General features: G+C 53.2%; 1 protein-coding gene across 6 annotated transcripts in view; it reads right to left on the minus strand.

Annotated features, from left to right (window-relative positions):
- Positions 1 to 10,874: 10,874 nt before the first annotated feature.
- The window catches only part of RXRA (retinoid X receptor alpha), a 118,615-nt gene continuing 104,865 nt past the window's right edge, over positions 10,875 to 24,624 (minus strand). For 4 of the 6 annotated variants that reach the window (XM_037399378.1, XM_037399375.1, XM_037399380.1 and 1 more), the window contains 4 exons: positions 22,282 to 22,414; positions 21,063 to 21,154; positions 19,282 to 19,387; positions 13,722 to 15,567 (listed from right to left, as the gene is read on the minus strand). In XM_037399378.1, coding sequence (XP_037255275.1) covers positions 15,420 to 15,567; positions 19,282 to 19,387; positions 21,063 to 21,154; positions 22,282 to 22,414 — 479 coding nt within the window. In that variant the 3' untranslated portion in view covers positions 13,722 to 15,419. Of the gene's footprint in view, positions 11,808 to 13,721; positions 15,568 to 19,281; positions 19,388 to 21,062; positions 21,155 to 22,281; positions 22,415 to 24,624 lie in introns of those variants that run through there. The other 2 variants (XM_037399377.1, XM_037399376.1) reach the window with 2 other exon arrangements.

Consider the following 24,624-nt stretch of genomic DNA (forward strand, 5'->3'; position numbering starts at 1 on the left):
TGTTTTTAGAGAGAAGTAGGGGGCTCAGAAAGAAAGGCATTTCCTTATGGATGGAGGAAACATTCTCAAATTGGTATGATCCTGGAGATCAGGAAGGTGTGTGGGGGCAAACTGGAAGGATGCTCAGTGAGCTTGGCTGCCAGGCCGAGCTGGGTGAACGTGGCACGAAGGGGAGCAAGTGAGGCAGCGTGAAGGAACCGAGTTGGGAAAAGCTCAGGTCTTGCCGATGGATAAACCCCGGCGTCCAAATCCACTCTGGGCTGTCCTTTGTCTTGCCCATGACAGGTGCACATAGCTTTGCCATACCCTTGAGTTTCTCCTCCACGCCCAAGATCAGTACTCGAAAGACCTTGTGCTGTTTTCTACATGGAGGTGAAGGGCTCCTCTCTTTGCTTTAGTTCCTCCCCAGACCCTTTGTCCCGGCTCTGCCCAACTCCTCCACCAAGTCCTCAGCCTTCAGGTCCCACAAGTGCCCTGCCTGTCCCCAGGGTCTTTCTGCCCTGCAGGCCAAGCGCTGCGATGGAGAGCTGCCCTGGTGGGACACACACAGCAGGTACCACCACTAAAGCCCCTTGAGCAGGGTCTGCCCCCGAGCTCCGCAGACCCCTCTGTGCTGTGACTGAGGATATGCATCCACAGGCCAGCTCTCTGAGCCAGGGCTTATTATGGCGACGCTCAGGCAGAGGCTGCAGAATGAGTCTTCAGTCTTTTGTTTAGCTCTTTAGGACTCGGATTTTGACTTTTAAAACATTTTTCTAAAACTCTATAAATAAATGACATTCTGCGCGCTTGAGTTAACATTAGCCTAAAAACCACCCTCCTTATAGCTCATGTCAGGCAAATAAGACAGGCTTGATAACTGGAGAGAGTGATTTATAAAGGCACCATATGTGAGCTTGTCTAAGAATTATAATTGATTAGTGAGTGGCAGAAATATTGCGGTGGTACAGAGCACGAACACCTCCAAGATTTAGCTCCTTCAAGGGGCCTGACACTAGTGACTCTGGCATTCATCCCAACCCAAAGCTTGTCAAGTCACCCACACCCCAGTGGCAACCCCTCAGGGCTTCTCGCCCATCGCACCGGAGCAGTGGTGCTGAATCTGGAAGGACTCTAACCCGAGGACACGATCCATCCAAGGATAACAGAGGTGGGCGTGTAAGTGCAGCCATCTGCCAAGCCCTTGTATTTTCTTAGTGCTCCAGGAAGAACTTCTGGCCTGGGATCTGTCTAGACACCGCAGGCAGGTAGCAGGCAGCGGTTATTCTCATGGCAATAGCTCTGGCTGCCGACAGACATCCCAGGTAGGCAGGGAAGGGAGGACAGTGCTGTGACTTCCCTCTGAAGCAGGGATTTGGGGCTCAGGGATAGTGAACAAGACCCCGCGGCACACTGAGCACTTAGTACGTGTCAGATGTTGCAGCTTGCCCAGGGCTGTCCTGAGCCTCAGCGTGAAGCTGGGGGTCCCTTGGTGCTGGCTGTGAATTAAAAGTGCTCCTTATAGACCTGCAGCCCGGACTGTCTCAGTAGGCAAGGAGAGAGAGATAAAAGAATTAGAGCACGTGACAAAAATTCGTATTTCTAGCAGTAGGTAGCATCCAGTGCACATTAGACAAGAGTTGTTGAGTTAATTAGAAATGTATATTTGACACCCGGTCTGAACAGGGCCCTGCACGTTGCTAAGGTTTAATAATTAATTTGTAATTTATTTGCCCATTAATTCTTCCTCTTTCAGAGCGAAGCCAAGAGCTCATGCACACTCGTCCATCATCCTGGCCAGCAGCACCGCAGCCCCTTCTCCCACAGAGCTGTCGGGGGTGACAGACTGGAGCCTTGTGCAGGCTGTAATTAGTTACTTACTGCAGAAGCTTTTTATAGGAGACTGCGTGCCTCTCGAGAAAGATTAACAAAGGGTTTATTTCCTGTGGGCTCGGGCCGCGTGTCAGCAAAACCCAGGCTCCAGAAATTATTGATTCGCTTTCCATAAGGTTTGCATTTTCAAGGTAAGTGATTTGGCTGTTACAGGCATCACGTCCCAGGGCTCCATTCATCACGGCGCAGAAACAGGGCTGACCAAACCACTGGGGGCAGGTTCAGGTTTAAATAGAGGCTGCAACACTTTCTCTTACTGTCACCATGTATTACAACTGGAAAAAGGGTTTCCAGGGTGCCCATTCCCAGCTAATCAGAAAGAAAACATAATTGTGATCCCCAGGTGACTGCAAGCCCCCTGCTTCCTTCTGCTGTCACAGGATCAGGGGTTTTATAGGCTCATTCCTATATGCTTATTCCTTTTATTTGCCATATGTTTTCTGAACCTTCAGGACTGTATTTGAGTCGTAGTTTTCAAGCCTTCTATTGCAAAGCGGATTAAAAGCCCCCATTACCTTCCAGAGGAAAGCAGTTTCTCAGGTGACTGGGTGATCCCGGGGATCCATGACACCCGCATGGACCAGCGGACACTGAGACATCCAGGAGCAGTGGGACAAACAAGCAAAATTCCAGCGGGATGGAAAAGGGCCCAATCGACAACAGCTGAGAAGCAGGAAAGTATTTTGAATAGTCAAGGCGAACATCTCACAGAGGTGAAGATCACGCTTTTAATAAAAAAACCATGTAGCTCACACTCTTGCTTGGAAGGAGAGCCCTCTGTTCCTGCCCAGTGCCACAGGGCAGAAGCGATTGCATCCTCTCCTATCTCAGCAGTCCTCATCCTCTTTCCACTGGCCTGAAAAACTCTGGCTGTGAGAAAATGTTCCAATGATAGAGGCAATGAGGGGGGAAAAGTGGATATGAATGGGGCACGAACGGCACCTCCCCCCATGGGCATGGCAGAGGCACGGCAAAGCCCCCCAGGAGGGTTAGGAGCCCAGAGACAATTCTGGCAGGAGTGAGACCATAGGACAAGCCAGTCTTCAAGTGTGAAATCTCACAAAAAGCTGCTGCTATAAATAAGGATGATGGATTGATCGCCATAAATCATAACCCTGCTGACATCCCAGAGCTCTCGCGAGCAGCAGGGGTGCTCCTGTGGCTGGTTGTTCTCCCTTGGCAGAGGCAGGAGAGAGATTAGTCATGCGTTGCCTTTCCTGAAACCACCTCCTCCCTCCCCCACAGGACCATGGCTTGAAGAGAAGGAAGGATTTGAAGCTCCCTGTGAAAAAGGCTACGATAGGTCTTAATCACCGAGTTCCCCAGATTCATCAGATCGAGCCAGGGAAAGCGTTGCTGTCAGCAAGGTTACTGCTTACGTTGAGCAGAAGAAAATGAGAATCCAAATCATCTTCCTTCGAGGTTAAAAACCTCATTTCTGCTGGGTTTACTGGGATGACACGGAGACTGTATGGTAGCCCTGTCCTCTGGACCAGATCGAAGGGGATGTGCCTGCTCCCACCACAGCTGGGTTTGCCCTCGGTTCCCAGGCTGACCTGGTCCAGGAGATGCTACAGAACCGCGGCAGGAGAGAGCACAGAGCAGGATTAGCAGTGTGCTCTGCTCACACGCAGCCGTGGTGGCTGCCTGGGGGACAGTCCTCCTCAACAGCACAACCCCCTCACCCCAGGCTCTCCTTAGAGGCACAGCCTGGTTTATTGGTTACAACCCAGGGCTGCACAAAAGCACCTGGTCCCTTTATTTGATCTGTCTGTAACTTCCCTGACCTCACAGTGTCGTTCCTGATTTACATTCCTGGGGGGGGTATGACAGTCTCACCCCAGACAAGGTCCCTCAGCAAAGTGGTCAAAGCCAGCAACCCCAGTGACAACCCCAGCCAGCAGCAGCCCAGGGGCTGCTCCCCTCCTGTAAGCCCTTTAAAACCTTTTCTACAAATGTACTTTTCTTAAAAGTTCAAAACCTTCTGGGCATAAATCCTTCTCCTCCCCTCCATGCTGCTGAAAGTTTGCTACCAGCTGTATATTTTTAGATTTTAAAAATGTCACCCTCAACTGCTCTAAGCGCATGTAAGTACTGTAAGAAACAAACCATATAGACTTTCTGTCAATAACACCGGCCTCAGATGGACTCCCTGCAGCCCTGGAAGAGTAAATTACAGCCTTCCCCCCCTCCAAATGATGGCTGGCTGCTTATTATTGGCTTTCATCTTTATTGCCTCTTAAGGTAAAATGGTTGGAGTGACAACAGCAAATAGCTAGCCACAAATTGTCTCTCATGCCAGCCTTCCTCCGACTTGTCAGCAGGCTGAGGTGCTCAGAGAGCCCCCAGCACTCAGCGAGGATGCTGAAACGGGCTGCATGCATCTTACCAAGCCATTCAAGGGGCCTTCCTAAATCCTACCCAGCTCTTCTCCTGCCACAGTCCCTGCAGGGACCGAGTGACATAGAAGGGACACACATCAGAGGAAGCACTGGACACTTGGCCCTATTTTACCCTCTCACACCATTACAGATTGTTCTTGTATGGGAGCATCCCACATTAGACACCAGTGAATCCACAGCTACCAAATAGCTCCACATGTGGGGAAGTTCCATGTGGCTCATCCCTTGCTTGCTACCACAGATTGGCTGCTGAGACTCACCCTGCTCTCTCTGTTGTCACCAGAACAGTCTGGTTTGTGCCTGGGGACATGGTGCTGTATAAGGTCAGGGCTAAAAACTGCCTGAACTGTGCTGTACTGGTTTTGCAATGCAGAGACTGAAATTTGTGGTGAGCACTTTCGATGTGCTTGAAGGAATCTCCTGTCCATGAGCCTCTTCCAAGGGGCAAGGCGGAGAGCTTGGGACAGAAGTGATGGGAATTTACAGCAGAGAAAGATAGCAGAGACAGTGGTCACCTAAAAAGAAACAAGATTTACACATGGAAACCAGATCCTTCCAGGCAGGGGTTAATCCACAGGGTCTTTGGGGACCCACCTCCACCCTCCAGATAGCAGGAAATTGTGCACAGCACATTCTTTGCCATAAGGAGGGAAACATTTTTGGAGCAGGAACAGACAGGCCAGAGCAAGCTTTTCTCATCCAACAGGAGTCTGACGGGAGGATCCAGTTTCAGAGGATTAGGTAATGTCTTCGGATCGCCCAGGAACCCACGTCCTGATGCGTCTGCTCAGGCAGCGAGCTGGGAGGGGAGGCAGATGTTGATGGCTGTGGACACACAGGAGCAGCCCTCCCAACCTGGCCCCACTCAGCCTCCTCGCTTGCCCACAGTGTGTGGGCAGGGATGGGGAAGGGATGGGTCAGGGATGGGGAAGGGATGGAGCAGGGATGGGGAAGGGATGGGTCAGGGATGGGTCAGGGATGGGGAAGGGATGGGTCAGGGATGGGGAAGGGATGGGGAAGGGATGGAGCAGGGATGGGGAAGGGATGGGTCAGGGATGGAGCACAGAAGATGGCTTCTGGCTAGTAACTGATGGCAGGCAGGAGACTCGGGGAGTGGGAAGCAGTGCCATTCCTCTCTGCTCCTCCTGTGGCACGTTGTGATCAGAGTCCATCTGACTGCCAGTCCAGGGGTGAGGAAAGGCTTTTCCTGTTGCAGGGGCAAAGGTTTCCTCTGCTCACTGCGTGCAGCGTAACCTCCTCCCAGGCTCTACCAGGACATAGGAGATCACCTTCCCTGCCATCGAGATGAAGCCCTCTGGCTCCTCCAGCCACTCCTGGAAGGAGTGTCCATAGGCCCCCCCCATCCCCCTGTGATGGTGGCAGTGCCATAGCCCTGCTCCTTTCCCACCACAACCAGGACAAGCGTAAAGCAAGCAGGCAGAGAGGGGCAGGAGCCCCAGGAACAGGCTCCAGCCCGCAAAGTTCACAAGCAGCAAAGCAGGAGGGTGGTGGGCGCACAGGGCTGGGTGGGAGCACCCTTCCCACTCCACTCCTGGCTCGCTGGCCAACTTTGAGCCAAGCGATTCCCCCTCCCTCCTCTTGCCTCCTTCCCTGACTTGCTCTGGCTCTGCTGTGAATTCATACAAGCTCCTACCATGGCAAAGGATGTGGCTGCACTTATTACAAGGTAGCGTGCTTTTATGTTGTAATTTAAAAGGTCCAGACAAAATGAACACCAAGAGCTGAGTCCTCATCACAATGACTCAAACGCAAGCTTTTTATAAGAAAATAAATTAAATTACTTGGCTGTTTTACTCATTGGGCTGTTCTACCTTTAACTGTATCCCAGCAAACATTTGTGTCTTCATTTAATTTTCTTCAGCCTAATACCCACCATAAAAGAAATACAGCAGAGAGCCCGTCTGATAACTTTAGCGAATTTCCATTTGACCCTCCCCCTGGGTTTTGGGTTGAGTGTTGAGTGAATGAGCTTTAAAAGCATCTTTTCATTTAGTCTTCCACAGCAGAAAATCACCGAGCCAAGAATCATACCTCACTTTGTCAGTAGAAAAACAAGATGTGGGCTTAGTGGAATTGAGTTGCGTTGGAGCACGGTATGGAAAATCTTGCATATGAAGCCAAACAAGGTTTCACTGCCAGTGTTGTAAGGGAAAGAGATGCAAAATTTTTGTGGCTAGTGTTTCTCGCCTGTGCCTTGGGATCTTAGGCTCTTTGGAAAAGAAGGATACTCATTTTAGGCAATGCTTTACTTTAAGCATTTTGTTAACCCTTTGTCATACTGCAAGGAAAAAGTAGGCACTTGTATACTTTGAAGGAAAAATTAGTTAAAATACTTAAGATACAGTGGTTTAGGTGGTGGGCTGTTGATCTGTGCAACTCTCCGCAACAAGAAATTTCAGTCAGGCAAGAAATTTCAGAGTCAGGGCAAGGAGAAGGGAAGGAAATGGAGGCAACCAACAGCAGAGCATCTTTCAGGGACAGAAAGGTGCTCAGCAGATGAGTTTAGAAAGGCCTGATATCCATGCATGGCACCAGGGAGCGTGGGAGGGAGGCAGAGCGCTTCACAGACTTCACAGCCTTCCAGGGGGCTGCCAAAAGCAAGTGATGAACCAAAACACCAGGGTTTTTTCCACGAGTTGTTCTGTTCCAGGCTGGGGCGTGCCCTGGGCATGGGGAGAGGGAGCCACGGGCAGGGGGATCGGGACCCTGGCAAGGGGATCAGGCATCCCTGGCATGCCAGGCAGGGGCAGTGGGCATCCCGGGCATCGCGGGCAGGGGGAGTGGGACCCGGGCAGGGGCAGCGGGCACCCCAGGCATCCCGGGAAGGGGGAGTGGGATCCGGGCAGGGAGACCAGGACCCTGGCAGGGAGATCAGGGATCCCGGGCATCCCACACAGGGGCAGCGGGCAGGGGGAGCAGGACCAGGGCAGGTGCAGCCAGCATCCCGGGCATCCCGGGCATCCCGGGCAGGGGGATCGGGACCCTGGCAGGGGGATCGGGCACCCCGGGCAGCCGCTCCGCTCGCTGGGCTCGCTGCGGTCGGGAGGTGGCAGCAGCACTTTGCTCTTTGCTCGGACCGGCCCCACCGGCCCCCCGGGGGCTGCCCGAGGCACTCCCCCCCACCCCCTCGGGGGGGATCAGCCCGGCTCCTGAGAGCTGCTGGCCCGCAGCCTTCTCCACATTCAGCTCCTGCCCTGCGCCCCCATGCCCACCACGGTCACTGCCAGCAACCGAACCACCCCGGGGGGCTCCAGCCCAAAGCCCCACCAGGGAACCGCCTGGAGCACAGCTCCCACCTGCCCTGGGGAGCTGAGGATGAAGAGGGGACCACTGGGGTGATGGAGAGCGATCAGCCGGGTCCTCAGGTGTGTCCCCATTTCTTGGAGCCCCAAATTTTGTTTGAAACAGGGACTGACACCAAACCCCAGGTCCTCCGAGCTGGCTGCGTACTAGTATCCCAGTGCTCTCATCTCGTCCCATTTTCACCCACACAAGGGTGAGGCGGTGGAGGCATCCTGGGGCACGCCTGGGGGTGGGTGTCTGTACGACTTGGTGATGCCATGGGGAGACCCGTGGAGATGTTGCTTGGGAAACGTGATGCAAAAGGCCAAGGTGCCCTTTGCAGCCCCAGCGTGGGGGGAAGGCTGCTCTGCGGGGGCACAGTGAGACCCCGACCCTGGCCCCGGGGCCAGCTGGGGTGAAAAGGCTACTTGAGAGAGGTCAGGAGGAGAAAACTAACCTGCTTTTCTTTGGCAATTATGAAGTGACAAATTACCAGTGAAAGAGCTCATCTGTCTTTATTTATTTGCAGAGCCCCTCCTTGCTGCAGAACTCAGGCAGAGAGGACCAGGATCAGAGCCCTTCTCTTAAGGATTTCAAAACAGTCTGCTGACACCTCACTCCATCTCTGTCAGCACCAGCAATGCACAGAAATTAAGTGGCCTGGTGCCACAAGTAAGATGCATTTCCAAGCGTAAGCACCCCAAGCATGCTTTGCACTCCCCAACACAGAGTTTTCCCTTCTGCATCCCCTCAAATACCCAGAGGAGCAAGAATAGCATTTTGCGGGGGAAGCTGAGTTCCCCTCCTGATCCCATGCCTCCAGGAGCTCAGGATTAAGGGAAATCTGGTATTAGGAGGCTCCCGATAAGCCAGAGAGCTCTGGACCCCTTTGTGTGTGCCATCCCTGAGCTCCATGTCTCAGTGCTGCTCACAGGGCAAGGGTGAATCCCATGCACACCCAGCCCGGAGACAAAACAAAAGCCCCAAGCCATTGCATGTGTGAGATGTTTAATTGCATTACAATCATCTGTTATCAAGGAATCAGGAAGGGAGTCAAAACAGGCACTTTGATCCCCACAGAAGCTGGAGAAACAGCAACGAGTTGGCCAAGGCTGCAAACTGCCTCCTCCCTCCCCAGCAGCAGAGGAGGGGGGGCAGAGCCCTTCCCTAAAGCTGGGTCTGGGGGCCTGGGAAAGCCCTCTGCCTTCCCGGCAGGCAGCAGCAAGCACAGCAGCAATCACCCACAAGAAAAAAAAATAAACAGTGGCCAGCTTAGTTTTTCTTTTCTTTCTGTTATTAGCATCTTTAAATATAGAAGCAAAGCCAATTTTCCAAGCAAAGCGTGGGTTTCGAGCCAGTGGGCAGCGGTAACCCAGCCAGCCCGTGGCAGGAGGGCGAGCATCCCGGCAAGCGCTGCCCCACGGATCCTGGCTCGCTCCACCCCAGGAGCTGGGGGAAAATAATCCCTGAGGAAGGGAGGTAAATATTTACTTTCTAAACATAAACTGCTGCCTGGAGGTTAACAAGACACATAACCACCCTCTGCAACATGAGCCATCAGATGTGTGATGTGGCCAGCTGGGTGCTCCCTGCTCCCTGGGGTCTCCCAAAGCGGGGCAGGGGATGGGAGGGGGCAGCTGCCCCGTAATGGGGAGCAGCAGGTTGCTGCCGAGGTGGATAACCCCCTGCGCCCCTTCCCCTGCCCTCCTCCAGCCACCTCCCAGGGCTTTCCAAATGAAAAAATATTGCGGCCAAGTTAGCAGCACGGATCGTCACTAACCAAATTGAAACTCTTCTTTTCCTGCTCTATTTGACCGGCTCTGCAGCCGCCGGGGGAGGATTTATCTCCGCTGTAAACCCAAGAGCAAGTTCAATCTTGTTTCTACCTGGCAACAAATCCAGGTTAAGCCAAGGCCAACGCTAACGGCTCCTGTGCATGCACTCGCTGCACCGGGCTCCCAGCACTGCCCTGGCAGCAATGCTCCCGCTCCGCAGGCGACTGGTGTGACTCCCGGAGGGATGGGGGCTGGAAAACAGCCCCTTGTCCCCACGCGTACACCGCAGGTAAGTCACTACACCCTCATATATTGCACCCTGGGGGTGCTGCCCAGCCTCTGTGGCCCCGTGCCCCCGGGTCAGAGGGTCCCCCAAAGCCCATGTCCCATGCGGTGTCCCATGATGGCACTGGGATTGTCCCTGCCCGCAGCTCTGCGATGCGCCCAGGGTGGCCTCGGTCACCCCATTGCCACCCATGCAGGGAAAGGCCACTAGCCACAGGCACCTGGACCCCTCGGGTGTCTGGCCATGCCGGTGGCCACAACGGCCACTTGTCCCGTTTGCTGCAAGACAAGGAGGGGGATGCGCTGGAGGGAACAATGTGGTCCCTACCTGGGTACAGCTGGGGATGTCAAAGGGATCTGAAATTCAGTCAAGGGAAATTCCTGAGGGGAAGGAAAATAATTTCGCCTTCGCCAAGTCTTGGAGTTCCCCCCATGGTCTGCCCTTGCTCCATACTTACAGCTGGGTGGGATTTACTCTGACGGCCTCGCAGTGAGCAGGAGGGATGGTCCCTTGGGAATGGGGACCCTCCGGGGCAATGGGGACCCCAACAGACACAGCCCCCCAGTGGGGACACCTGAAGGAAGAGCTCAAGACACACCAGTGAAGAACAAAAAAGGTCTTGGACTGGGTTATATTTTAAAATGCTCATATATTTTCTTCTTTTTTTCTCCTTTTTTATTTTTCTTTTTTTTCTTTTTCTTTTGTTTTTCCACAATTCTAATACAACTGTTCATCAAAATACTGGCGTTTCCAGCAGCAATTCTTTTTTTTTTCTTTTTTTTTTTTTTCTTTTTTTAAAGTGAATAATTATATACGGTAGTGATTTCACAGTAAAACAGACCTGCGGGAACGCCAGATATACGTGACAAAAGACACCCCCAGTCCAGCCCACCCTTCCCCACCCACCACCCCACTACCCCCCAAAAAAGATTTTGGAAGTGGGGGAAAAAATAAAAAGTTCATTCAAAAAAATTACTTCAAAAGAGATTTCATATAAAGCCTTTAAAACACGGTCAAAAGTTTCTCCCTCTTCTCCAGATCCCTATCCCTGTGGCTGAACACTTATAGAGAGAAAAAGAGAGAGAGAGAAAATAAGAGAGTTTATAACAATCTCTGTAGAAGAAACAAAACAATCCAGAAAGAAAATATCCAAGAATACGTAAGGGATAAAATTACATTTGTACAAAAATAGATTTTAACTTTATTGATGCTTTAGATATTTTTCCTTATCTTTTCTTTTTTTTTGTCATTCTAAATTTTAATGTATTTTATTTTTTATCTATGCATCCCATAGCCAAGGCATCCATCACTAAGTATTGGGAATTGCTAAAGCTATTTTTACTCAAAACCACCTGCTGCTCCAAAGAAAAACAACAACAACAAAAAAAACAACCAAAAAACAAAACAAAAGGCATCTTAAAATAGATGCAGTTCCTTTGTCTCGCGGAATAAAGATCCAGATTTGGCATCTGCCAATTAGGAAAGGGCTTCAGATACAATGTACTTGCTTACATGAAGCAAAAAAAAAAAACAAAAACAAAAAAACAACCAAGAAAAAAATTGGAAAACAGAATTGACTTAAAACAAAAAAAACCCACAAAAAGTCTGTACTTGCTACAGTTATAATATATGTATATGTGAGTGAGGATATTTATACAGTGTATATATCTACAGTACATACATGTATACACACGCACATATGTATCAACTTAAACCAGATCATGCACGCTCGTCACTGATGGGGACAGCATCAGCTCTTGAGCCACGGTCCCACCATCCTTAGCCCCTTCCATGACCAGAAGCTGAGCCCAGCCGGCCAGGCGGGGAAGGGTGGGCAGTGAGGACGGGGGGGCCCCCGGGTCCCAAAGTGCAGAGAAGCTGCCGGTGAGCTCAGCGGGTTGGGGTGGGCTTCCTACAGCCATGGGTGCTGGCGAGATGAAGGTCCTTTGCCCGTAACTCCATTCCACAGGTCCCACCCGGCAGCGGTGCTCAGCCCATCAGTGCAGATGGATGCTCGGGAAGCCACAGCATCCTCACGGGGTGGCCCGCGGGGGTGCTGGATCCGGCTCCGCTGGGGTTAGGGCTTGGTTGAAACGCACACACGTGAGAAGGCAGCGAGGAACATCCAGGGTGGCAGGTGGGTGGCTGAAAAGCTGATGTTTGTGCTATCTTTAGAAAATTAAAGATTGTCCCACCAACAAAAAAGGAATTTAAGAAAAAAATATTAAAAAATAGATCACCCTAATCAAACCAGATTTTTACAAGACTACTAAGATCTGGTTAAATGAAAGTCCTACCCCTCTAGTGAATAATGTGCCTTTTTTTTTTCTCTTAACCATGTATCACCTCTTCAAACAAGCACGTAGTATATTTATAATTATTATGATGAGGACAAAAAAAAAAAAAAAAGCCCAAAGTGAAAAAGAATACAAATGAAAGACTCAAACTCATGCAAAAGCACATTGCTTTAAGGCTGCTGTGGCAGATGTTACTGGACGCACAAAAACTTTTCCTTCTGCTGGGGAGGGCTGGGCTGGTGATGTTGGAGGGGGAGGCGCTGGGTGGGCTGGGGTCTGCACTCTGCAGGTTGATCACACACACCCAGGACCTGCTGGCAACCTGAAATGCCCAGCGTGGCTGCCGGGGGGATCAGAAGAGCTTTACTGAAAGCAGCAGGGATGCTGGGTTACAGCAACACAAGGGCCAAACCCCAAAAGCCCAGGGACAACGCTCAGCCTTTCCCCAAAAGCCTCCTCTGCCAGGGGCACATGTTGAGGCTGTGTGCTACTCCACAGGGAAACTGAGGCACGGAGACACACGTCCTGACCCAGAGCCCCTGGCCCGCAGCGCCCTCCCCCCCTGCACCATGCCACTGGCTGAGGACACCCACGGCTTGTGGCAGTTCATTGTTACTGGGTCAGTTGCTAACTGGGATGGGATGGGGTGGGGTGGGACAGGATGGATGCCACGGCATGGGACGGGGCAGGACGGGACAGGACGGGATGGGACGGGACGGGACAGGACGGGACGGGACGGGACGGGACGGGACGGGACGGGACAGGATGGGATGGGATGGGATGGGATGGGATGGGATGGGATGGGATGGGATGGGATGGGATGGGATGGGATGGGATGGGATGGGATGGGAGCTCCTGCTTTCCAGCCCAGCAGTGCCCAGGGCTGCAGCTGGCCAGACCAGAGCCTTGCAAGCCACACCAGTTCATCACCCAGCACCCAACAGCCCCTTCCAAGCCATCAGTCAGGAAAACAGTGGTTCCACCCAATGGAGAAGGACAGTGGGTTTATTCTAGTGCAATGTCCACCAATTGTTTCCCAAAGCACCCTCATCCTCTCCAGCAAGGGAGCTCTGGGGTCCTTTCTGCCGGCAAAAGCCGGGCTGGGGGCTGCCAGGGCTGGTTTGGCTGCGGGTTTCACTCCGTGCCGGCTGGCTGGGAGCAAACACCTCCCTGCAAGCCCCACGCTGGCAAGGAACAGCCTGCTCGTGTTTACTGGCACCCTTTACATATTTCATTTCTCTTTGCCTAGTTTTCTTGGCAAATTCTTGCAGGGTGAAGCTGTTTAATAATATTTTCGGCGGCATGCAGGCTGCTGGAGAAACACAGCCAAAACACTTTCCCTGCCTCTGTGGATTTGCCACTCCAGGCCAGCCTAAGGGAAAGTTATGACCTGAAATCCTGAGTATTTATTTAGCAATGAGATGGCCTGGTTAACTGCAGGGGATGGAGCCGGGGACTCGAGCTGCCAGGTGGGATGACAACAGGCGGGTGACAACTGTGCCGCCTCGAAAAGAGAGATGGTCTCATGGGCCCTGCTCTATCCCACTCCAGGCACAAAGATGTTTGAAGAGCCAGCTACGACCCACAGAGAGCAAGAAGAGAAATACCTTTGGGACCTAAGAGTTTGCCGTTTAAGACATGGAAGCCCTTGGCCCCAGGCCAACCGCAGGCACCTTGTTCTTGGCTCTGGGTACCCATCCCATGGTGTGTTCGGGACAGTCCATCCTGCCAAGGGGGAGAAATACCCTCCCCAACATCCCTCAGTGCTTGCTCTGTTTTTTTTTTCTCTAACTCACTTTCTTTCAGTGGGCCACTGGGGAGGGTGAAATGGGGAGGTGAGGGGGAAGCACTCCCTGGCTGACCTCCTCTCCCCAGGCACTCCTCAGGGAATCCCATCCCATGGGGTGTGGGCAGGTTCCTGGGTGTCCCTAACACCCCAAAAAACCCTGCCCATCTCCCTGCTGTCACACCAAGACTCATAGAAAGGACCATGCAAAAGCTAAGGTGCTTGTGGTGCTCTCAGCATCCCGGACGGGCTGGGTTCCCCACCCAGTCGGGACCTCTCAGCCCCCGCATCCCAGCCCGACGGGGGGAGATTCAGGGGAGGGGGAGCCCTTCTTGCTTCACCACTAATTAACAGCCAAAATTACCAGCCTGGCCAAGTACTCCCACTAATTGTTGCCTTGCAGTGTTTTGCACGGTAGCTGCTGAATCAACAGGAGCAGCCTCCCAGGTGAGCCGAAACCCCCGTGCGAGGCGAGGGCGCACAGGGGAAACACCTGCCAGTACCCGGGGCTGCCATGTGGGGCACAGAGGGGGCATTCTGTCGAGCCCACTCCACCAGCTGGAAATGCCCCTCTAACCTCACTAAACCACGTTCAGGATCAAAAAAACCAAGGAGCCACTGCTGACATGCCAGCTCCTGCTGCTCCAGCGCCAACAGCCCTTGAAATAAAGCGTAGGTCTGGCCGGACAGGCTGGACCGAGCCTCACGAGAGGTCTGTGCCAGGGTGCTGGACACGGTGCTGAGGGCAGGGGTCCCAGCAAGACCCCGTGAGCTGGGGAATGGTGATGTTGAGTCCCTGACAGCCTTAAAGTAAGTGCTCCAGCCAGCTTGTGTTCATGTGGGCAGCTCCACACCAAGCGCAGAGGCACCTCTGGGAAGAGCAGTGATGCCCAGCTGCCCTCTGGGACAGCAAAAAGGGATTTTTCAGGTAGTGCTGCCCGCAGGACCCTCTGCACAGAGGGTGCCCTGGCTCCCTGTGCCACCCATTGCCTCATTATTTGGAGGGGGATTCAGCTCAATCCCAAATCCTCTGCTTTTAATTGAAAGGAGAAGGCTCTGTGCAGCCACGGGTGACTCATTCGTGGGGCACGGCCGGGCTGCCTCTCCAGCCCGCCTCTCCCTCCGCGAAGTAACTACCGAGACTACTAATAATAGTTAGAAACCAAAAATAGAATTCTTTTTTTTTTTTTTTTTTTCTTCTCTTTTTCAAAAACTCCATCCTCTGAAAATAGCCAGCTGCAATCCAGCAAGTTCAACCACTCCCCTCGGCTTGTCCAAACCCCACTGCCCCACGGGCCGGGACTGTCCCCGTCCCTGCTCCTGCCCCGGGGGAAGCACCACCGGCCGCGGTGATGCCAAACCCGGCTGGTGGCTCACCCCGAAACTGATGGCACAGCGGGGGCCGGGGCAGGGCTGTGAGCCGGGGCGGCGGGTGGCAAGCTCTCTCCGCTCCCACTTCTCTACATCTAGCGCAGGGAATCAGCGAGCAGGTCTTGAGATGCAGCAGTGACAGCAAACGGACAAGGGTGAAGACGACGAGGAGGCGAGGACGGCAGGGGGTCGCCCCGGATCAGACGGTGCCTCCAGCACTGGGGAGAGGAGGGAGGGATGGGCTGGGGTGGCAGCGGCAGAGGAAAGCAGAGGAAGGGGCCCCGCGAGACCCCAGCCAGGCGAGGGACTGACCCAGCAGCAGTTCTCTTAAGTCATTTGATGGGGCGCTTCCAGCATTTCCATCAAGAAGGTGTCGATCGGTGTGTCGCCTATTAGCTTGAAGAAGAAGAGGTGCTCCAGGCATTTCAGGCCGATGGACCGGAGGGCCGGGAGACGGAGCAAGAGCTTTGCAAACCTGGGGGCAGGAGACACGACATGGTCACACGCCCCACCGGCAGCCCCGCTTCTGCCCCAACCCCCAGAGCTTCTGCAGTCGCCCCTGCTCAGAAGGGCTGGGAGTCAGACACAACCTCTTTTGCTACCAAAGTCATGGGGCTACACCCAGAGCTGTGCAGAGAAATCACTAATTATGTCCCCAGCCTTGAAGATCAGGCAGCCACGGTGGGTATTCACAACAAACGTACCGATAGCCAAGCTGGAAGAGTAAAATAAGAAAGGAAAAGCCGTCCCTGCACTGGGGCGCACCACTGGCTTCACACACCCGCGTCATGGACATGTATTACCATTCAGTGAGCACCCCGAGATGCTCATGGGGTCCCTGCACTGCAGTCACAGGGAGGAGGCACCACCAAGCACAGGCAGTGCTGCAAGCAGCTTCAGCAGCTCGATCTTTGGTCAGGGAAGGGGGCAAGCAGCCAGGGAGGGGACGGAGGAGATGCTGAGTGGGGTTAGTTGGCACTTGGCTCCATGCACCAAGCACCTCCCAGGCAGCTCCGCCAGCCACCACTCAGCTGCTGGCTGCCGAGCCCCGGGGGCTGCTGGCGCAGCAGAAACCCGGCTGTCAGGCTGGAGGCACCTCGGGGGTGAAGCAATGGAAGGATACAAGGGCTTTGATGCAAAAGCTGGAAGGAGTGCTGCAAATCAGTCAGGACACAGGGTGCTCCCCTTCTCCCTGCCCAGCGCGGGGCTCCAACAAGCCCCAGACGAACAAAAGCCCTTTCTCCTCAGCCTGCCCTGCCCGGCTGGGACACTCCTCAGGTCTTACCGAGATGCCTGCAAGAGTGGAGATGCCTGCAAGAGCCGAGATGCCTGCAAGAGCCCAGAGGCAGGAAAGCTGTGCAGCTGGGCAGGGGAGAGCCAGGGGGGCTGGGGAGAGCCGACAGCGCTGCAGGAGCCAGCCGGGGCAAAGGAGACAAGCCCGAGGGCCAAGCCGGCCCTGCTGGGGAAAGGCTGGTGTGTGCTGGGCTCCGAGGGTGGCAGGAGGCTGCGGAGCCAGGAGAAAACCGCTGGCTCCTGTGAGGGTGCTTCAGAGCCCCCCGCAATGCCAGCCAGGGCGCCCCAGGAGTACAGGCAGCAACCCCAGGCACTGCGGGACATCACCTCCCTGGGCCAAGAGCTCTCAAACCAAGGAAAAAGCCCTTTAAAAGGCCAGGAGCATGTTTGTTTTTACTGCTGCACAATCAAGGCTTGAACACAAGCAAAGGCCAGAACCAGCCCAGGGAGAGGGGGACTCTCTAGAAAACACACGCATAGGGGGAAACATGCACAAACATACAGACATTACACATGCATGCACACTCCTCTCTGCCTATTTTTTTTTTTTTGCTGAGCTGGCGAGGATGATGGGAGCAGAGCCAGGAAAAACAAATCAGTCCTACCAGCCCATTCAGGAAGTTTCACTTTAAACCAAACCAGATGATGGCTCCAGCCCTCCGATATGTTTAACTGTGAGATAACCAGCCCGCAGCACAGCGTGCCAGGGAGGGGAGAAAATAGCCCTGATTCCCCGCGGCTGCTGGGTGTCACGTACACACTGTGCCCTCCCTGCAGAGAAGAGCAGGGGCTGGCGCAGGGGCAGCACGGCTGGGTTTTTCCTAGGAATGCCTCCCTCCGTCTCGCTGCTGCAGAGAAGTTCCCTTTTGGTGTTTACATGGTGCTCGCAAGCTCTCGATGGCCGGGCACTAGGCTGAAGTCATGCACGGAAGGGCATCCGAAGTGGTGGGGAAGCCAAGCGCTCGCTGCAGCGTGGAGCAGGGGAGGGCACCCACCACCGGCTCCACCAGGCATTTGCTCAACCACAGGAAGAACTTGTTTCCAGCCCCAGATGGTAATCACATTGTGCCATGAGACTAGGAGGATGGAGAGAGCTCCCGAGAGCTGCATTTAGCTCTTGTGCAACTCTGGACTCCCAGCCCACGAGTTAACCCTCCCAAGCCACCTGCGCTTACTCCACCAGTGCCCTGCACCATGGAAGAGATGGAGTAAGGTCAGCAATGCTCAGTCACGGCTCTCCGGACAGCCCTAAGTGTGCAAAATCCTTTACAGTCACCAAAGAAGGGTGTGAGGATCACACAAGAAGGTCCCCAGCCCAAGCTCATTCAAAGCCAGCGAGAGACCAAACACCAACTGGTGCAGCTACTGGACCTAAAATACTCCCTTACACATCGCTGATCATTGAGGTAGAGCCCTGGGGAACTGGTTCTGACTGGTGGCTCGGCAACCCTGCTCCGTGTGCACAGCAGCTTCATGGTGGTTTGGTCAATGAAGAGTGAGTGGGGCTCTCCCCATGCCAGCCCCTGCCCAGCACCACCCCAGCCTGCAGCAGCCAGCAGCGGCACGTGAGGGCAGCATGATGACTCAGCTGCAGACACTGGACACCTGTGTGAAGCAAAGGGTTCATCCCACTTGGAGAATAATCCAGGAGAGCTGCTGGCCACGATTCCCAAGGCAACTGTCCTTGTGCCAGGTATGGCTGGCTGCTCATTGTGAGCCCCAAGGGGAGCAGAGCTCTTCTGCAGCACCAGAACGGCCAAAGTCCAGGCTCTGGATCTGGATTTGTTTAGGAACTGCAATTTAATAACGCTTTCTGGAAGAGGAATCAGCTTGAGAGTTGGCCTGAGGTCCACACAAACCACCCGGGAGAGGAGAGGTAATCATCCCTGCTCCGTGCACCATCCCCATCCCTCACTTCCCCTCCTCACCGCAAAGTCAAGCACACCCAATGGCACCTTCATCCTAAACTCTCCCTGCCACAAGCCAACCACAAACATCCAAGAAGCCCCTTAACAACACATCTTTTTTACATCTGCCAGCACATAGGTACCCAAAGAGGGGAAAAAAATAAGTCCGATATTACTTCTGAGGGCATGATCCGCCCACTGCATTAAAAGCATCCTTTTTTTAGTTTAACCATCCAGACACGCAAGACCAGGAATGCAGGTGAGATGCAAATCCCAGCTGCTGGGGCTGTTTGCCCCAATATTCACGCCTCAGCACCAACAGCAGTTTCCAGTGCTTTGCTTGGTTTCTCAAATGACTGTCAGTAACTTAACTGGCAGTTGCCAGCTTCAGGCTGTAACTGGGAAAATGCGCCCACTCAGCTCCAGAGCGGTCCAGGAAAGCATTCCTAATTCCCCCTCCCATTCCCAGCTGGATTGGGGGAGGTGGGGAGGGGAGAAAAGAGCATCAATTGAGGCTTTCACTTCCCAGCAATGATGCTCATCTGCCACTGAAAATTAACTCCATGTGCGTCTTATTTTCGCTGTGGTTTGCTCTCCGTGGTTGCCAAAAGGGAAATGATACCCCTTCCCCCATGCGCTCATCCCACTGCTGCGGCCACAGGAGCTGGAGCTCCTCAGGTCTCGTCACTCCCGACCTTGTCCTGGCTGTGCTGCATTTACTGGCACGGGAACAAAGACCTCTCTGCACTTCACAGGGGGATTTTCTAAGGACGTTCAAAGCTGAAGCAGGTAGAAATGAGTGGGTTTTCTCTGCAGAGAACTGTTCACGCCCAGAAGACGTGTGAACAGACAGTCCAAAATGGAAGGAGCCAGCACCTGCACACAGGTGCAGGACCCTGAGGACCCTTTGCACCGGCTGCAGCACCCAATGCACAGGGCTTTGCAGGTGTGTGAGGCTGCAGGGGGACAGGGCACAGCCAGCAACTCACCTCCCGGGCTGGTCAGGGTATTTGTGTTTGCAGTATGCCTCTAGCGATGCGTACACCTTCTCCCTCAACGCCTCCACTTCAGCCGGGTTGGAGAGACCTTTTGAGTCTGAAAGGCAACGAAAGGATCATCAGCCAAAAACCTCCAGGCTTTCCAGGCAGGAAAGGAGTCCCCCGTGCACCCCCCAGCCCCTCCCATCCCTCCCAGCACCACCAGACCAGGGCACAGTGGGGATGTGGGGTCTGAACCCCGGTATTTGGGGCAGCACCTCCTGGGGAGTGTTCAAGCCCTGTGACTACAGAGGTGGTTTACCCCATCTCACACCCCAACCCCAACCATTCTGACTCCTTCCAGCGGTCACAGACCCTCATTTAAAGGCTTTAAGTCCCCCTCAAGCCCTGGGCTTGTGGGATTTCTCCCTCCAGCACGAAGCACCATGGCAGAGCTGAACAAAGAGCCCCGGCTCTGGCAGGTCCCCCGCGACACGGCGAGGATCTGTTTTTAGTAAGGTGAAAGGGACAGTCAAGCAATCGATATCGCCAAGCACATGCACGATGGGAACCTCTCCAGATTCCCCTTCTTTTACCATATACGGCTAATCCCAAATTACAGACAATAAATTACGGGTGATTACAAGGGGGTGGAGGGGGGTGAGCAGAAAAACAAATGCCAGAAACAGCAATAAACCCTGCTGAAATGCACTGGCCCGGGTTTGGTGGGAAAGACCAGAGAGCCGTGCTTGGGCACAAACCACGCTCCTGCAAGGGCAGGGAGGGGAAGGGGTGGCCACAGATGTGGAGGTCTGTCCTTGGCTGCCATCTCGTTTTGCTCGGGACTGACCCGCTCCAAAATACAGAGAACCCCTGCAAGAGAGCTGTACAGGGGTCTGCAAGCTGGCAGTCTATCCCCCGCTGCAGCAGGGCTGTGCTCTCTGAAACACCGGAGACAACTCCAGCACTGAGCCTTCTTCTCCCCTTGGGCAGCTGGGGCTAAGGGGGAAAAGCCAGCAGCACGAAGCCTCCTGGAGTCTGTAAAACTAAGCAAACTGCAGGCAAAAAATAAAAGTTCTTGTGTATTTTATGAGAACGTTTCATGCCTTTCACCCTCTCCAGGTCTGCAGAGGGCTCTTCCAGAAAATCAGTTAATAAAAGCCCTTGGATGTTGAGATTGGTAAACTGAGGACAATAACATCCATGCTCTAAGTTTGCTCTAATCCGTACTTTTCTCTTAAAGGATATCTAGATTCATTTTTGCTCCTATTCAGGGACAACACCCTCAAGCACCAGAACTTTCTTTTTACAGAGTCGCTGTAAAACTAAACATGGGAAGACCGTGTAACGTTGATCAAGCCAAAGCCCCTCAAGCTCAGCAGAGAACTCAGCCCATCAATAGAAGTCGGCTCCAAAAGCAGCATTTGCCATCTCCTCGGATGATTGCAGCTGAGTCCCAGCCAAGCCTGAGCCCTGCACGGAGAATATTCTGGACCGCGAAACCATGCTGCCCTCTGCAAAGGGGAAAACACCCCTTGGAAAGGGAGGCCTGGAGAGCAGCACTGGGCATGGATCCAGATCCATCCCTGACCTGCAAAGGACATGCTTGTAAGGTGGCAGATGCACGTGCAGCGCTTAATTTGACTTTCATCCTTGCCTCTCTTCCTTCTTTCCCTGTCCTCGGGAGCTGGGTGCCCTCGGTTATTTGCACTGAAGCTTTACAGGTAAGAAAAGGAGCCAAAAGGACACGGCATCAGCCAAGAGAGGACAGGAGAGAAGATAACGGCATGTACCGGGGTTGAAGAGGACAATGGCTCGCAGGCAGCCTAGCTCTGTCTTGTCCATCTGCATGTCTCGCATTTTTGACACGAGTTCTGTCAGTACTCTGCAAAGGACACAGAAATCACAGGCGTCAGCATTAAAAAGAAATGAAAAAACATCCAGGTGTCAGACCCAGAGCGAGGTCCTCTGGCGTGTGGTTAATGAAGTCATGGGATAGCGCTCACTTATACCAGCTGAGGATATGCCCTCATTTTCCTCCTGTATCAAAAATAGCTCATTAGGAACATCAATAGTTCCTCGGAGATACAACAGGGACCATAAAAATTGGCTTCATACATTCACTGAGAGGCTTTGGCACCTGAGAAAGCTGTCTAAAAATAAAAAATAATAATAAAAACAAAACCCCAACAGGTATCTAAAAGCAATTTCCTCTGCCGGTAATTTTTATTACTCCCTTTGCTCTTACTGCAGGTGCCGGTCTTGAAATATTTTCCACTGATTGCCCAGTTTTTTCCTGTTAGATCCTGCAGTGAAGTCATGATCTTGCACTTATGACCTCACAGGAAACAAATGATGTCACCCAGGTCCAAAGAACAATTTCCTTGCAAAGCAAAGAAGCAAAGGTGATTTGGTTTCAACTAAGTCATCTCAAGATGAGTCTCGGGCAGAGAAACCAGCCACCGTTTAAGCAGCGTCTGGAGCCACGCTGTGGGTCAAACGCCCTGGAAGTCTGGCTTCAAAACACTTTCCCAAAGCACAAGATTAAAGAGCCCTCGGGAAACGCATGTGGAACCTGCTGGGTATTTTTGGTGCTTTTTCATTGTGAAAATAAAATCGTGTCTTGGTCCAATTAAAGATGAAAAGAAATGAACGAGTGGCCTCCTTGTAACATTAGAAGGCATCTGGACCCCATGAAAGAGGCTTTGATTTGCGCTGGGCAGCCTGCTCCCTGACTATTTCAGGCTGTTGGTTTCTACAGGTTTAACAGGAGAGATCGAACGGTGCTGCCGGCAGCAAGGACCACAACGTTCCCACGGATGCTGTGGGATGGACATGCCTCAGCCCGCGCTTCTCCGACCACGAGCCCCGGTGCCAACGCATCTCCATCCGACCCCTCCAGCCCTCTGCAACGCAAGGAACGGAGGCAGACTGGTGTGGAGACAGAGCCGGGGATGTCCAGGCAAGGTGGCCCGCGATACACTCCCCACATCCATCCTCCCCTCTGCCCACCTGTCGAAGATGGCCCCGACGCCAGCGCTGTGCGCGCTGTTCCGGTGCACGTGCAGCCCGGTGGCTAAGAGGATCCCGTCTTTCACGGCTATGGAGCGGTGGGAGAAGGAGGCGATGAGGAGCTCATTCCACCCTGGGGAGGAGAAAACAACCAAGGCCGCAGGTTAGAGCCACCGGGTCCTCAGTGGGTTCGGGAATCAGCAACATCACCTCCCTGGTGCTAAAAAGAGAGGAGGAAACCACTCAAGAACTGCCTTTGCTAGAGTAACGTGGCTGGATATGGGAAGGGAAGGGGCAGCCAACCCATTCTTGGATGTCAGGGAAGGAAAAAACTGTTAAGGAACAAATGCACTAAAAATATAAGGCTAACAGGGGAAGTAGTTTCCTCTATAAACCTTGCAGGCACCAGAGCAAACAGCTCTCTGCCCTGCTCCTCTCACCGTGAACCTACGAGTGGGTGTGGAGCCCTGCACTCCCCCTCTGACCTTCTACGCCATGCCTCTGAGCAGTTAAAAACCTATTAACGCTTTACATCAGCTAATTGGGCTCATTTTCAGGCCCTAATGGGGCACAGAAGTTCATTCACCATTATTCAGCTGTGTAAATCGGGACCAGGAAAACTCTTGCTTGCAGGTTTGTTGCTTCTGCTGTATAAATGCTGGAAGGGATTGCCTTCCCTCCCACCTGCCACTGCCACCATCCACTGCGTGGATGTCCCACGTCCACGGCTGCTGCTCTAACAGCTTTCCATAGCTACTCAGAAATCAGCTTTTGTCTTACTAGTTACCAGACATGCTGCTTCAGGAGATAGGGAAATAAATCCCCTGAGCCCCGACACCACGGGAGCAGTTTGAGTTGGTTACAAATGGGGAAGGGACGGGAGATGCGACCTCCCTTCCAGCTCCCCTGCTTAATTTAATACTTCAAATTCTTAAATGCATTACTGGCTGAGTTCAAGAATGCCTGAAGCAAACCCATCACAAGAAGAAATGCTGTAAAGCTTGAAGGGTGGAAATTTGGTGACTTTCAAGCAGGAGAGGCATTTTCAGTAAGACAAGATGGGTCTTCTGCAACACTCATCACGTGGCGGATTTACCTGGCCTGAAAATGTTCTGCTGTCCAGAACACAGGGCTACTTGGCAGGGTCCAGAAATGTTAGGATATTTGGTTTATTTTTTTTCCCAGGCTGGAAAAGCAATACAACAATATCCTTCACCTCCTCTCCAGCCACAGAAACACATCTTTTCTCGCTGGCTGGAATAAATACAAGGTCCACGTGTGCTGTATTTACCTACTGTTGCAGACATGGGTTGTGCCATTAGAAATGTTGACAAGGAATAAAGTTCACTCTTTCCTAAGCGGCCGCAGAATGTTTCCACCCCAGTCACGGGAACATTTATTCAGCTATTTACTGGGCGAGGCCTGGCACTTGCAGAGGGATTGCAACACTGTGAAACCCAAGGAGGACGGAGGAGAAGATGTGTGATGGCACCAGGAGCCTGCAAAAGCCACGCTCCGCGGCTCAGTAGCAACTCCCAGAGTCGTGGTGCCTCCCACCAGCCATCACACGCAGACCGACAGCAACCCCCCACGCAGCCCCTCCATGCAGCTCCAACCCACAGAAACCAAAGCTGGTTCTGTCCCTCCACAGCACCAGCCTTCACAGCGCTGCCCTGCCTCTTGGCCATCACCCAGCACCCCTCTGCTGCGGCTCCGCACAGCCCCAGCGGCTCCAAATCCAGCCTCCCGCCTGTCAAGAAGATGTGAAAGCGGTGAGGCTGCGGGGTGCCACCAGCATCTGTGCTGGGCTTATTCCTGCTAAGGAGCGCTGAATTAATCTGCATCCTCCAGATGAATTATTCCCATTTAGAGCTGGGACATTTGGGCTGAAATGGGGAACCTATTTCTACCCGGTGCTTTCACCAGAGCATCCCCAAAATGCTGACAGGACAAAGAGGCAAGCAGGAAAAATTAGGTACAATAACCACAGGCAGCAAATCCGAGATAAGAGATCAAACAAGTCTACCCAAGGAGTTCTGCATTTCAGCCCAAGCTCTAGAGAAGCAGAGCAGATCCCTTTGACTCCTGCGACTCCTTTCTCGTCAAACACGGTGGCTCCAGCCTCCGGGGATGCTCTGGCTCCTCCGGGGTAGGGAAGGCACCTGGCTGCGCAGTGACCATCACGTTAATCCATCTCACCACCAAGTTTCCCCACCAGCCCTACAAAATGAACTGTAGCTGCAGAGATGTAGTGCTCAGCATCCTTTGCCAGGCTGGCCTCAACGCGGAGAAAACATCAGGTTATTCCTGTCTCAGCCACAGCAAGCTTAGAAACAAGAAAAC

This window comes from Falco rusticolus, chromosome 9 (assembly GCF_015220075.1).
Source record: "Falco rusticolus isolate bFalRus1 chromosome 9, bFalRus1.pri, whole genome shotgun sequence".
Lineage (NCBI taxonomy): Eukaryota > Metazoa > Chordata > Aves > Falconiformes > Falconidae > Falco > Falco rusticolus.